The sequence below is a fragment of the Coregonus lavaretus genome (assembly GCF_964263955.1).
Source record: "Coregonus lavaretus genome assembly, contig: HAP1_SCAFFOLD_5605, whole genome shotgun sequence".
Lineage (NCBI taxonomy): Eukaryota > Metazoa > Chordata > Actinopteri > Salmoniformes > Salmonidae > Coregonus > Coregonus lavaretus.
Genome location: NW_028157736.1, coordinates 24,010 through 38,797, shown reverse-complemented (window position 1 = coordinate 38,797; position 14,788 = coordinate 24,010). Strand labels below are relative to the sequence as shown.

The following is a 14,788-nucleotide window of genomic DNA, read 5'->3' as shown; positions in this document are numbered from 1 at the left end:
TCCCCACAGGCTAGCAAGGTCAGCTTCACCGCATGCTTCTGGCTATAGCCTACGCTACACACAAACAATGGAAACATGATGCTGTTCTGGGGAATGTTTTCTTGGATATGACAAAGCAATCCTTCTCCTTGTGCTAGGAAATGCACGTACACTGGATTTGTATTCAGTACACTGTATAGGCTGCCTACCATGTTTATTGTACAGGACAAAGAAACTGAACAGCATATTGATTCAAACAACGGAGGGAAAATTTTACATTTTAGTCATTTAGCAGACGCTCTTATCCAGAGCGACTTACAGGAGCAATTAGGGTTAAGTGCCTTGCTCAAGGGCACGTCGACATATTTTTCACCTAGTCGACTCGGGGATTAGAACCAGCGACCTTTTGGTTACTGGCACAACACTCTTAACCACTAAGCTACCTTCCCATAGCGTTGGACCTTGACTGAATACTACTGGAGATGTTAATTTCAATGTAGACTGAAGAAAGCCTGAATAATACTGGAGGAGTGTGTGTGTGTGTGTGTGTTATCAGAATCCTCTCTAGAAACCCTTCACTAGAATCAGAACAGATCATCAGTGGGAAGCCTCAGGTCATTAGGTTAGAATCTCTGACCTATTTTTAAGCCTCAGGTCATTAGGTTAGAATCTCTGACCTATTTTTAAGCCTCAGGTCATTAGGTTAGAATCCCTGACCTATTTTTAAGCCTCAGGTCATTAGGTTAGAATCCCTGACCTATTTTTAAGCCTCAGGTCATTAGGTTAGAATCCCTGACCTATTTTTAAGCCTCAGGTCATTAGGTTAGAATCCCTGACCTATTTTTATGACGCCGCCCTTGTTCAGATTTACATAGGTAGTGATCTCCAATGTCTAGCAGAACACAGAGAGATAGGCCAAGCACAGAGAGAGAGAGCTGTGATCTACCTACGATGGAGAGAGAGAGAGAGAGAGAGAGAGCAGTCCCACTCCCTGCTGAAACCTACAGAGAGAGGGGGGGGGGGGGTCTTAAACGGCTTACGATTAGCTGCTTAAAATTCTTCTGATGTAACAAACCACAAGCACAACCAGTTGGAAACAAAAGAAAGTGCTCTGTAGCAAATGTATTTTGTTTTGTTTACTCCACAACCTTCCAGACTTTAATGGGTTATTTCATTCTGAGCCAGGTTCTAAGCAGTATCTGAGGAGAGAGAGAGAGAGAGAGAGAGAGAGAGAGCTTTCACTTTCTGAATCACCAACCAGCCCCTCGCTGAAGAACAGTAAGTAACAGAACAGGGTCTCCTCTTTGTGTTTGTGATAGATTCTGATAGAGCCCAGTCAGCCCAGCTCTCCTTTTTGTGTTTGTGATAGATTCTGATAGAGCCCAGTCAGCCCAGCTCTCCTCTTTGATAGATTCTGATAGAGCCCAGTCAGCCCAGCTCTCCTCTTTGTGTTTGTGATAGATTCTGATAGAGCCCAGTCAGCCCAGCTCTCCTCTGTGATAGATTCTGATCGAGCCCAGTCAGCCCAGCTCTCCTCTGTGATAGATTCTGATAGAGCCCAGTCAGCCCTGCTCTCCTCTGTGTTTGTGATAGATTCTGATCGAGCCCAGTCAGCCCAGCTCTCCTCTGTGATAGATACTGATAGAGCCCAGTCAGCCCTGCTCTCCTCTGTGTTTGTGATAGATTCTGATAGAGCCCAGTCAGCCCAGCTCTCCTCTGTGTTTGTGATAGATTCTGATAGAGCCCAGTCAGCCCAGCTCTCCTCTGTGATAGATTCTGATAGAGCCCAGTCAGCCCAGCTCTCCTCTGTGATAGATTCTGATCGAGCCCAGTCAGCCCAGCTCTCCTCTGTGATAGATTCTGATAGAGCCCAGTCAGCCCTGCTCTCCTCTGTGTTTGTGATAGATTCTGATAGAGCCCAGTCAGCCCAGCTCTCCTCTGTGATAGATTCTGATAGAGCCCAGTCAGCCCAGCTCTCCTCTGTGTTTGTGATAGATTCTGATCGAGCCCAGTCAGCCCAGCTCTCCTCTGTGATAGATTCAGATAGAGCCCAGTCAGCCCAGCTCTCCTCTGTGTTTGTGATAGATTCTGATAGAGCCCAGTCAGCCCAGCTCTCCTCTGTGTTTGTGATAGATTCTGATAGAGCCCAGTCAGCCCAGCTCTCCTCTGTGATAGATTCTGATAGAGCCCAGTCAGCCCAGCTCTAGGCCTTCTAGTGTTATTCCACCTCCAGACAGTAGGAGGAGCCGCGTGCCCCAAGTGGTACCTTAGTCCCTTTACAGGCTTTATAGACCCCGAGGGGCTCTGGTCAAAAGTAAGTGCACTATATTGGTAATGGGGGCAGTGCAGAGCAGAGCAGGGTAGGGCAGGCAGGGTAGGGTAGGGTAGGGCAGGCAGAGCAGGATAGGGCAGAGCAGGGTAGGGTAGGGTAGGGCAGGCAGAGCAGGATAGGGCAGAGCAGGGTAGGGTAGGGTAGGCAGAGCAGGATAGGGCAGAGCAGGGTAGGGTAGGGCAGGCAGGGTAGGGCAGGGCAGGCAGGGTAGGGCAGGGTAGGCAGGGTAGGGCAGGGCAGGCAGAGCAGGATAGGCAGGGTAGGGCAGGCAGAGCAGGGTAGGGCAGGCAGGGTAGGGTAGGGTAGGGTAGGCAGAGCAGGATAGGGCAGAGCAGGGTAGGGTAGGGTAGGCAGAGCAGGATAGGGCAGAGCAGGGTAGGGTAGGGTAGGCAGAGCAGGGTAGGGCAGGCAGGGTAGGGTAGGGTAGGGCAGGGCAGGCAGAGCAGGATAGGCAGGGTAGGGTAGGCAGAGCAGGGTAGGGCAGGCAGGGTAGGGTAGGGTAGGGCAGGCAGGGTAGGGTAGGGTAGGCAGGGTAGGGTAGGGCAGGCAGAGCAGGGTAGGGTAGGCAGGGTAGGGCAGGGCAGGCAGGGTAGGGTAGGGTAGGCAGGGTAGGGCAGGGCAGGCAGAGCAGGGTAGGGTAGGCAGGGTAGGGCAGGGCAGGCAGGGTAGGGTAGGGTAGGCAGGGTAGGGCAGGGCAGGCAGAGCAGGATAGACAGGGTAGGGTAGGCAGAGCAGGATAGGCAGGGTAGGCAGGACAGGGTAGGGCAGGCAGGGTAGGGTAGGGCAGGCAGGGTAGGGTAGGCAGGGTAGGGTAGGGCAGGCAGGGTAGGGTAGGCAGAGCAGGATAGGCAGGGTAGGCAGGACAGGGTAGGGCAGTCTACAGAGGCACCAGGGGACTATAGTTACCAGAACATACAGGCTTCATTTCAGGGTGAAACACCCGAACAGTTGGTCTTTGAAGTAATGTAACGTTCTTCTCTGAGCCCTGCCAGGCAGACAGGCAGGGAGACAGGCAGGGAGACAGGCAGGGAGACAGGCAGGGAGACAGGCAGGGAGACAGGCAGGGAGACAGGCAGGGAGACAGGCAGGGAGACAGGCAGGGAGACATGCAGGGAGACAGGCAGGGAGACATGCAGGGAGACAGGCAGGGAGACAGGCAGGGAGACATGCAGGGAGACAGGCAGTGAGACAGGCAGGGAGACAGGCAGGGAGACATGCATTCTAGGACAGACAACTGAAATGATATGTCAGGTTTCAAAATAAAAAGGAGTGTTGTATTGGATATTCACCCCAAGTCAACACTCAGCAGACAGACAGAGAGGAGCCACTCTGCACAACAACGGCTAAAAAATAAAGCACTGAGTCAGACACAAAAGCTGCAACACAATCCAGTTTGTATTAAGTAAGTAGCCTTGCACAAGCCTTGTAGCATGAGGCAGCTTGATGTTCAGTACACCCCCTGGACAGAACACTAGTCTATCTCCTGTTTCTGTAGTGAGGCAGCTTGATGTACAGTACACCCCCTGGACAGGACACTAGTCTATCTCCTGTTTCTGTAGTGAGGCAGCACAGAACACTAGTCTATATCCTGTTTCTGTAGTGAGGCAGCTTGATGTTCAGTACACCCCCTGGACAGGACACTAGTCTATCTCCTGTTTCTGTAGTGAGGCAGCACAGAACACTAGTCTATATCCTGTTTCTGTAGTGAGGCAGCACAGAACACTAGTCTATATCCTGTTTCTGTAGTGAGGCAGCACAGAACACTAGTCTATATCCTGTTTCTGTAGTGAGGCAGCTTGATGTTCAGTACACCCCCTGGACAGGACACTAGTCTATCTCCTGTTTCTGTAGTGAGACAGCTTGATGTTCAGTACACCCCCTGGACAGGACACTAGTCTATCTCCTGTTTCCGTAGTGAGGCAGCTTGATGTACAGTACACCCCCTGGACAGGACACTAGTCTATATCCTGTTTCTGTAGTGAGACAGCTTGATGTTCAGTACACCCCCTGGACAGGACACTAGTCTATATCCTGTTTCTGTAGTGAGGCAGCTTGATGTACAGTACACCCCCTGGACAGGACACTAGTCTATATCCTGTTTCTGTAGTGAGGCAGCTTGATGTTCAGTACACCCCCTGGACAGGACACTAGTCTATCTCCTGTTTCTGTAGTGAGGCAGCTTGATGTACAGTACACCCCCTGGACAGGACACTAGTCTATATCCTGTTTCTGTAGTGAGGCAGCTTGATGTTCAGTACACCCCCTGGACAGGACACTAGTCTATCTCCTGTTTCTGTAGTGAGGCAGCTTGATGTTCAGTACACCCCCTGGACAGGACACTAGTCTATATCCTGTTTCTGTAGTGAGACAGCTTGATGTACAGTACACCCCCTGGACAGGACACTAGTCTATATCCTGTTTCTGTAGTGAGGCAGCTTGATGTTCAGTACACCCCCTGGACAGGACACTAGTCTATATCCTGTTTCTGTAGTGAGACAGCTTGATGTACAGTACACCCCCTGGACAGGACACTAGTCTATATCCTGTTTCTGTAGTGAGGCAGCTTGATGTACAGTACACCCCCTGGACAGGACACTAGTCTATATCCTGTTTCTGTAGTGAGACAGCTTGATGTACAGTACACCCCCTGGACAGGACACTAGTCTATATCCTGTTTCTGTAGTGAGGCAGCTTGATGTACAGTACACCCCCTGGACAGGACACTAGTCTATCTCCTGTTTCTGTAGTGAGGCAGCTTGATGTACAGTACACCCCCTGGACAGGACACTAGTCTATCTCCTGTTTCTGTAGTGAGGCAGCTTGATGTACAGTACACCCCCTGGACAGGACACTAGTCTATATCCTGTTTCTGTAGTGAGGCAGCTTGATGTACAGTACACCCCCTGGACAGGACACTAGTCTATCTCCTGTTTCTGTAGTGAGGCAGCTTGATGTACAGTACACCCCCTGGACAGGACACTAGTCTATCTCCTGTTTCTGTAGTGAGGCAGCTTGATGTACAGGACACCCCCTGGACAGGACACTAGTCTATCTCCTGTTTCTGTAGTGAGGCAGCTTGATGTACAGGACACCCCCTGGACAGAACACTAGTCTATATCCTGTTTCTGTAGTGAGGCAGCTTGATGTACAGTACACCCCCTGGACAGGACACTAGTCTATCTCCTGTTTCTGTAGTGAGGCAGCTTGATGTACAGTACACCCCCTGGACAGGACACTAGTCTATATCCTGTTTCTGTAGTGAGGCAGCTTGATGTACAGTACACCCCCTGGACAGGACACTAGTCTATCTCCTGTTTCTGTAGTGAGGCAGCTTGATGTACAGGACACCCCCTGGACAGGACACTAGTCTATCTCCTGTTTCTGTAGTGAGGCAGCTTGATGTACAGTACACCCCCTGGACAGGACACTAGTCTATCTCCTGTTTCTGTAGTGAGGCAGCTTGATGTACAGTACACCCCCTGGACAGGACACTAGTCTATATCCTGTTTCTGTAGTGAGGCAGCTTGATGTACAGTACACCCCCTGGACAGGACACTAGTCTATCTCCTGTTTCTGTAGTGAGGCAGCTTGATGTACAGTACACCCCCTGGACAGGACACTAGTCTATCTCCTGTTTCTGTAGTGAGGCAGCTTGATGTACAGTACACCCCCTGGACAGGACACTAGTCTATCTCCTGTTTCTGTAGTGAGGCAGCTTGATGTACAGTACACCCCCTGGACAGGACACTAGTCTATATCCTGTTTCTGTAGTGAGGCAGCTTGATGTACAGTACACCCCCTGGACAGGACACTAGTCTATCTCCTGTTTCTGTAGTGAGGCAGCTTGATGTACAGGACACCCCCTGGACAGGACACTAGTCTATCTCCTGTTTCTGTAGTGAGGCAGCTTGATGTACAGTACACCCCCTGGACAGGACACTAGTCTATCTCCTGTTTCTGTAGTGAGGCAGCTTGATGTACAGTACACCCCCTGGACAGGACACTAGTCTATATCCTGTTTCTGTAGTGAGGCAGCTTGATGTACAGTACACCCCCTGGACAGGACACTAGTCTATCTCCTGTTTCTGTAGTGAGGCAGCTTGATGTACAGTACACCCCCTGGACAGGACACTAGTCTATCTCCTGTTTCTGTAGTGAGGCAGCTTGATGTACAGTACACCCCCTGGACAGGACACTAGTCTATCTCCTGTTTCTGTAGTGAGGCAGCTTGATGTACAGTACACCCCCTGGACAGGACACTAGTCTATCTCCTGTTTCTGTAGTGAGGCAGCTTGATGTACAGTACACCCCCTGGACAGGACACTAGTCTATATCCTGTTTCTGTAGTGAGGCAGCTTGATGTACCAGTACACCCCCTGGACAGAACATTAGTCTATATCCTGTTTCTGTAGTGAGGCAGCTTGATGTACAGTACACCCCCTGGACAGGACACTAGTCTATATCCTGTTTCTGTAGTGAGGCAGCTTGATGTACAGTACATCCCCTGGACAGGACACTAGTCTATCTCCTGTTTCTGTAGTGAGGCAGCTTGATGTACAGTACACCCCCTGGACAGGACACTAGTCTATCTCCTGTTTCTGTAGTGAGGCAGCTTGATGTACAGTACACCCCCTGGACAGGACACTAGTCTATCTCCTGTTTCTGTAGTGAGGCAGCTTGATGTACAGTACACCCCCTGGACAGGACACTAGTCTATATCCTGTTTCTGTAGTGAGGCAGCTTGATGTACAGTACACCCCCTGGACAGGACACTAGTCTATCTCCTGTTTCTGTAGTGAGGCAGCTTGATGTACAGGACACCCCCTGGACAGGACACTAGTCTATCTCCTGTTTCTGTAGTGAGGCAGCTTGATGTACAGTACACCCCCTGGACAGGACACTAGTCTATCTCCTGTTTCTGTAGTGAGGCAGCTTGATGTACAGTACACCCCCTGGACAGGACACTAGTCTATATCCTGTTTCTGTAGTGAGGCAGCTTGATGTACAGTACACCCCCTGGACAGGACACTAGTCTATCTCCTGTTTCTGTAGTGAGGCAGCTTGATGTACAGTACACCCCCTGGACAGGACACTAGTCTATCTCCTGTTTCTGTAGTGAGGCAGCTTGATGTACAGTACACCCCCTGGACAGGACACTAGTCTATCTCCTGTTTCTGTAGTGAGGCAGCTTGATGTACAGTACACCCCCTGGACAGGACACTAGTCTATATCCTGTTTCTGTAGTGAGGCAGCTTGATGTACAGTACACCCCCTGGACAGGACACTAGTCTATATCCTGTTTCTGTAGTGAGGCAGCTTGATGTACAGTACACCCCCTGGACAGGACACTAGTCTATCTCCTGTTTCTGTAGTGAGGCAGCTTGATGTACAGTACACCCCCTGGACAGGACACTAGTCTATCTCCTGTTTCTGTAGTGAGGCAGCTTGATGTACAGTACACCCCCTGGACAGGACACTAGTCTATATCCTGTTTCTGTAGTGAGGCAGCTTGATGTACCAGTACACCCCCTGGACAGAACATTAGTCTATATCCTGTTTCTGTAGTGAGGCAGCTTGATGTACAGTACACCCCCTGGACAGGACACTAGTCTATATCCTGTTTCTGTAGTGAGGCAGCTTGATGTACCAGTACACCCCCTGGACAGGACACTAGTCTATATCCTGTTTCTGTAGTGAGGCAGCTTGATGTACAGTACACCCCCTGGACAGGACACTAGTCTATATCCTGTTTCTGTAGTGAGACAGCTTGATGTACAGTACACCCCCTGGACAGGACACTAGTCTATATCCTGTTTCTGTAGTGAGGCAGCTTGATGTACAGTACACCCCCTGGACAGGACACTAGTCTATCTCCTGTTTCTCTAGTGAGGCAGCTTGATGTACAGTACACCCCCTGGACAGGACACTAGTCTATATCCTGTTTCTGTAGTGAGGCAGCTTGATGTACAGGACACCCCCTGGACAGGACACTAGTCTATATCCTGTTTCTGTAGTGAGGCAGCTTGATGTACAGTACACCCCCTGGACAGGACACTAGTCTATATCCTGTTTCTGTAGTGAGGCAGCTTGATGTACCAGTACACCCCCTGGACAGGACACTAGTCTATATCCTGTTTCTGTAGTGAGGCAGCTTGATGTACAGTACACCCCCTGGACAGGACACTAGTCTATATCCTGTTTCTGTAGTGAGACAGCTTGATGTACAGTACACCCCCTGGACAGGACACTAGTCTATATCCTGTTTCTGTAGTGAGGCAGCTTGATGTACAGTACACCCCCTGGACAGGACACTAGTCTATCTCCTGTTTCTCTAGTGAGGCAGCTTGATGTACAGTACACCCCGTGGACAGGACACTAGTCTATCTCCTGTTTCTGTAGTGAGGCAGCTTGATGTACAGGACACCCCCTGGACAGGACACTAGTCTATCTCCTGTTTCTGTAGTGAGACAGCTTGATGTACAGTACACCCCCTGGACAGGACACTAGTCCATCTCCTGTTTCTGTAGTGAGGCAGCTTGATGTACAGTACACCCCCTGGACAGGACACTAGTCTATATCCTGTTTCTGTAGTGAGGCAGCTTGATGTACAGTACACCCCCTGGACAGGACACTAGTCTATATCCTGTTTCTGTAGTGAGGCAGCTTGATGTACAGTACACCCCCTGGACAGGACACTAGTCTATATCCTGTTTCTGTAGTGAGGCAGCTTGATGTACAGTACACCCCCTGGACAGGACACTAGTCTATATCCTGTTTCTGTAGTGAGGCAGCTTGATGTACAGTACACCCCCTGGACAGGACACTAGTCTATATCCTGTTTCTGTAGTGAGGCAGCTTGATGTACAGTACACCCCCTGGACAGGACACTAGTCTATCACTGGGACAATTCATCAATACTACACTTGGCTAGTTTTCACGAAACCAGCCAACAGAATGGCATGCAAAATGTATATACTGTTCTGTGCGTAATTTAGCATTCCATCATGCAGGGCAAGCTAGTGATTTGAAATCGGTACTCTATATGGGTACAACCACTTCAATGTATTGATGTTGCTAGAGATGAGTGACAGAAGAATAGAGACGAACTAGATGAATAGTTGTTGTGTGCCCTTGTGTGCCCCAGTCGGTTGGTAACTCTGCCAGCCTATGAAACCAGTAGGTCGATATTAGATTAACTTTCATCTGTTCTAATTATTAGCTTTGGTCTAAACGATCTTCTGCATCATGCAAACCGTTCTGCAGCATTGCAAAGCACATGTGCATCAAGTACGGAAAAAGGCGGGCTAGACATCCGGCAAAAACAAGACACGGCAAAACGCATAAACCAAACCCCCGTCTGTTTTGCCCCATGACAAAGAGAAGGGGAAACAAATACACTGCTCAAAAAAATAAAGGGAACACTTAAACAACACAATGTAACTCCAAGTCAATCACACTTCTGTGAAATCAAACTGTCCACTTAGGAAGCAACACTGATTGACAATAAATTTCACATGCTGTTGTGCAAATGGAATAGACAGCAGGTGGAAATTATAGGCAATTAGCAAGACACCCCCAATAAAGGACTGGTTTTGCAGGTGGTGACCACAGACCACTTCTCAGTTCCTATGCTTCCTGGCTGATGTTTTGGTCACTTTTGAATGCTGGCAGTGCTTTCACTCTAGTGGTAGCATGAGACGGAGTCTACAACCCACACAAGTGGCCCAGGTAGTGCAGCTCATCCAGGATGGCACATCAATGCGAGCTGTGGCAAGAAGGTTTGCTGTGTCTGTCAGCATGGTGTCCAGAGCATGGAGGCGCTACCAGGAGACAGGCCAGCACATCAGGAGACGTGGAGGAGGCCGTAGGAGGGCAACAACCCAGCAGCAGGACCGCTACCTCCGCCTTTGTGCAAGGAGGAGCAGGAGGAGCACTGCCAGAGCCCTGCAAAATGACCTCCAGCAGGCCACAAATGTGCATGTGTCTGCTCAAACGGTCAGAAACAGACTCCATGAGGGTGGTATGAGGGCCCGACGTCCACAGGTGGGGGTTGTGCTTACAGCCCAACACCGTGCAGGACGTTTGGCATTTGCCAGAGAACACTAAGATTGGCAAATTCGCCACTGGCGACCTGTGCTCTTCACAGATGAAAGCAGGTTCACACTGAGCACGTGACAGACGTGACAGAGTCTGGAGATGCTGTGGAGAATGTTCTGCTGCCTGCAACATCCTCCAGCATGACCGGTTTGGTGGTGGGTCAGTCATGGTGTGGGGTGGCATTTCTTTGGGGGGCCGCACAGCCCTCCATGTGCTCGCCAGAGGTAGCCTGACTGCCACTAGGTACAGAGATGAGATCCTCAGACTCCTTGTGAGACCATATGCTGGTGCGGTTGGCCCTGGGTTCCTCCTAATGCAAGACAATGCTAGACCTCATGTGGCTGGAGTGTGTCAGCAGTTCCTGCAAGAGGAAGGCATTGATGCTATGGACTGGCCCGCCCGTTCCCCAGACCTGAATCCAATTGAGCACATCTGGGACATCATGTCTCGCTCCATCCGCTTTAGTCCAGGTCTGGGAGGAGATCCCTCAGGAGACCATCCGCCACCTCATCAGGAGCATGCCCAGACGTTGTAGGGAGGTCATACAGGCACGTGGAGGCCACACACACTACTGAGCCTCATTTTGACTTGTTTTAAGGACATTACATCAAAGTGTGATCAGCCTGTAGTGTGGTTTTCCACTTTAATTTTGAGGGTGACTCCAAATCCAGACCTCCATGGGTTGATAAATTTGATTTCCATTGATAATTTTTGTGTGATTTTGTTGTCAGCACATTCAACTATGTAAAGAAAAAAAGTATTTAATAAGATTATTTCATTCATTCAGATCTAGGATGTGTTATTTTAGTGTTCACTTTTTGAGCAGTGTATATGAATGAAGCCATGCAAGATAATAGGGTCGTGGTCAAGTGGGTTTCACTTGTTGGACGTAATAAAGGTGCGCTGTCTCTTTAAGTGACAACCCGTCGTAATAAAGCGGTGGTGTGGCGCTCCGCAACAAGCCAGTAGTTTCAGTTCACTCAGAAACCGCCGCCGAGTCCACCTGATAGCTGGAGCCTCCGATATTCTTCTGACAAAGCAGACCGAAACCAAGCTGTAGTCAATGATATGTAGTTTCCTGTGGATGATAATAACAAAACGATCATCGGTGATGTACTTTCAATATCTACAAGACCTGGGGGTGAGTAAAACGCCGTTTATTTCTGCATTTCCTTGATTTAAAATGCATGCTAACCGGTTTAAACAGGTGCAGACACCTGTTTGGAATGTTGACCTATTACTCTAAAGAGTTTGACAGGAGGATGTCGAATATCACCGCCTTGGAAATTAAATCCTCAAACATTCCTCTCTCTTTTTCACTAGGTTGATATCTGTAATCTTTTGGACATCATCCCTGTATTGTTTTTTTGACCGGAAGCATTTGATGATGGATTGGAACCCTCCCACACCTTGGAATTAGTTGTACCCGGCTCGAATTACCTGTCAAAGTACCGACCTCACCTCCTCCGCGCCTGGAACAGGTGGAAACGTGTCATTTTTTCCCCTCACCACCAACCTGGAAGTGGCATGGGTAACCAGGTTGAGAAACTGACACATCTGAGTTATGACAATGTTCCGACCGCAGATCCGAACGGGTTTGACACGGAGGACGAGCTGGGTCCCCGGATCGGAGTGTCCTATATCTTCTCCGCCGACGACGACGAACAAGAGGAACGTATTGACGGACCCGACAAGAACGAGAACGAGGAAGAGAAGCGATACGATAACTGCAACGAGCTGGAGTGTGTTGTGTACTACCGTGACGAGTCTGTGTACGAGAAAAATCTCAAACTCTCTGATATGAGCACGTATTCGACAGAGGATCTTTTGAAGAAGTGCAAACCGGGGGATTTGGTGGAGTTCGTGGCTACGGGACAGTACCCTCACTGGGCTGTGTACGTGGGGGACTTTCAGGTCGTTCACCTGCACCGGGCTGAAATAAAGAATAATTCCCTGACCGACGCCAGTCAGGGAAAGAGAGGCAGGATAGTTAACGGGCTGTATAAATTCCGCGCGTTGCCTCCGGAGGTGGTGGTGCAGAACGCGACGCAGCAAGTAGGAGCGAGAGACGGAGAGCTGCACTGGAGAAACTCGGAGTGCTTCGCTGCGTGGTGCAGGTTCGGGAAGAGGGAATTCAAAATAGGAGGAGAGATCCGTATCGGAAAGCAGCCCTACAGGTTGAAAATGCTGTTTTCTGAAAAGAAGAGCCACGTCCTTGAATTTCAGAGTTTTGACGACTTGATCATGGAGAAGAGGAGAAACGATCAGATAGGCAGAGTTGCGGTGACGCAAGAGCTAGCTAACCATCTCAAATCAACTGATGCTGAAATTAAGGACGACTATCATCACAGTGTAAACTGAAGGACCCAAGAGAAACTGAGCTGATGGCCATGTCCAGTGGAGGACTTGGGCAGCATTCAGCTTTAGGATACAGAAGCCTACTTCACTAGAACACTGTTGGCAATCCAATTTTTTGGCGCCATGCGCATTTATGCATACCAAAACATTTATATATTGGTTTGAGATGAAGTAGCTACTCAACCAATAAAGTGCATTCATTTCCCAACAGGTTATACCTGAGATAAGACTAACACCTTGAAATCCCAAACATTCCCATCTATACTGAACAAAAATATAAACGCAACAATTTCAAAGATTTTACTGAGTTACAGTTCATATAAGGAAAAAGGTCAATTGAAATAAATTGAGTAGGCCCTAATCTATGAATTTAGGGACTACTGCTCACTAACAGATGTAAACAGATATGCATATGATGGTCACAGATAACTTTTAAAAAATGGGCCTCGCCTTAGGATCTAGTCACGGTATCGCTTTGCATTCAAATTGCCATCGATAAAATGCAATTGTGTTCGTTGTCCGTAGCTTATGCCTGCCCATACCATAACCCCACCGCTACCACGGGGCACTCTGTTCACAACGTTGACATCAGCAAACCGCTCGCCCACACGACGCCGTACACGTGCGGTCTGCGGTTTTGAGGCCGGTAGGAAAAAACTACCACATTTTCTAAAACAATGTTAGAGGCAGGTTATGTTAGAGAAATCAACATTCAATTCTCTGACAACAGCTCTGGTGGACATTCCGGCAGTCAGCATGCCAATTGCGTGCTCCCTCAACTTGAGACATCTATGTCATTGTGTTGTGACAAAGCTGCACATTTTAGAGTGGCCTTTTTATTGTCCCCAGCACAAGGTGCACCTGTGTAATGATCATGCTGTTTAATCAGCTTCTTGATATGCCACACCTGTCAGGTGGATGGATTATCTTGGCAAATGAGAAATGCTCACTAACAGGGATGTAAACTAATTTGTGGGTTTGTTTTTGGGGGGAGAAATAAGCTTTTTGTACGTATGAAACATTTCTGGGATCTTTTATTTCAGCTCATGAAACATGGGACCAACACTTTACATGTTGCGTTTTATATTGTTGTTCAGTGTAGCTTAATGTCATCCCATGGACCGGTCACTGTCGTTTTTTTCTACCAATCTGAAGAGGAGCAAAGCCTTTCCTATAGCCTATTATTGAGATGTGGTAGTTGCAGAACAACTCCGGTGTTGGAGACCAATGGAGAAGGAGCAGAACATGTGATCCATTAATATTCATAGCCATTGGATATTTCACTTTCCAGATTCCCTACTGTGGCTTTGTGATTCCCTTTCTTACCTGTCAGACTGTGGTCATTGTATTCACAACCACAACTCGGTGTGTCCCAAATGGCACCCTATTCCCTATATAGTGCACTACTTTTGACCAGAGCCCTATGGGCCCCTGTCAAACGTAGTGTACTACTTACTATACAGGGTGCCATTTTGGGATGTATACTGGCTGCACTTTAATTGAGTAAAGTATTGATTCATGGGTTTTAACCATTTTAGTTTTGGAATTGAACATTTGTATGAGGAAATATATGGAAATAAATATCTATTTAACCTAAATGCTTATTTTCTTACAGCACTAGTCATTGATTAATTAACTGCAAAGGGGAAATGTATTTGTACTTTTTTAATTGCAGACATTGATTGCTGGTACTGTGTAGTTTTTCATTCACACCCAAGTCGGGGCATTACTTAAGCTCCTTAACCAGGAGTCATTCCATCCACTACACAACGGGAAGATATTGGAATGGTTATCTTCCACTGACCAGTTGCATCACAGGTGTTACATTGGGGTGTAAAGGAAGTGAACTGGGACAGTGATACATTTTGATTCAACCTCAGAATAGCTAAATAACCTCTGACATCTTGAATTCTGCTTCACTATCTCCCAAAACCCCTAACCTCTCTAGGTAGTCTGTTCAACTCCTAACCCCCCCCAGAGGTAGTCAGTTTAACCCTTAACCCCTAAAAGTATTCAGTTCAA

At 48.4% G+C, this 14,788-nt stretch overlaps 1 protein-coding gene across 1 annotated transcript; it reads left to right on the top strand.

The window, feature by feature from the left end:
* Nucleotides 1-11,386: 11,386 nt before the first annotated feature.
* On the top strand, nucleotides 11,387-14,361 carry LOC311124979 (protein LRATD2-like). The gene is made up of 2 exons (XM_084199066.1): nucleotides 11,387-11,549; nucleotides 11,732-14,361. The coding sequence occupies exon 2, from the start codon at nucleotides 11,936-11,938 to the stop codon at nucleotides 12,767-12,769; it is 834 nt and encodes a 277-aa protein (XP_084055192.1). The 5' UTR covers nucleotides 11,387-11,549; nucleotides 11,732-11,935; the 3' UTR covers nucleotides 12,770-14,361.
* Nucleotides 14,362-14,788: the final 427 nt, after the last annotated feature.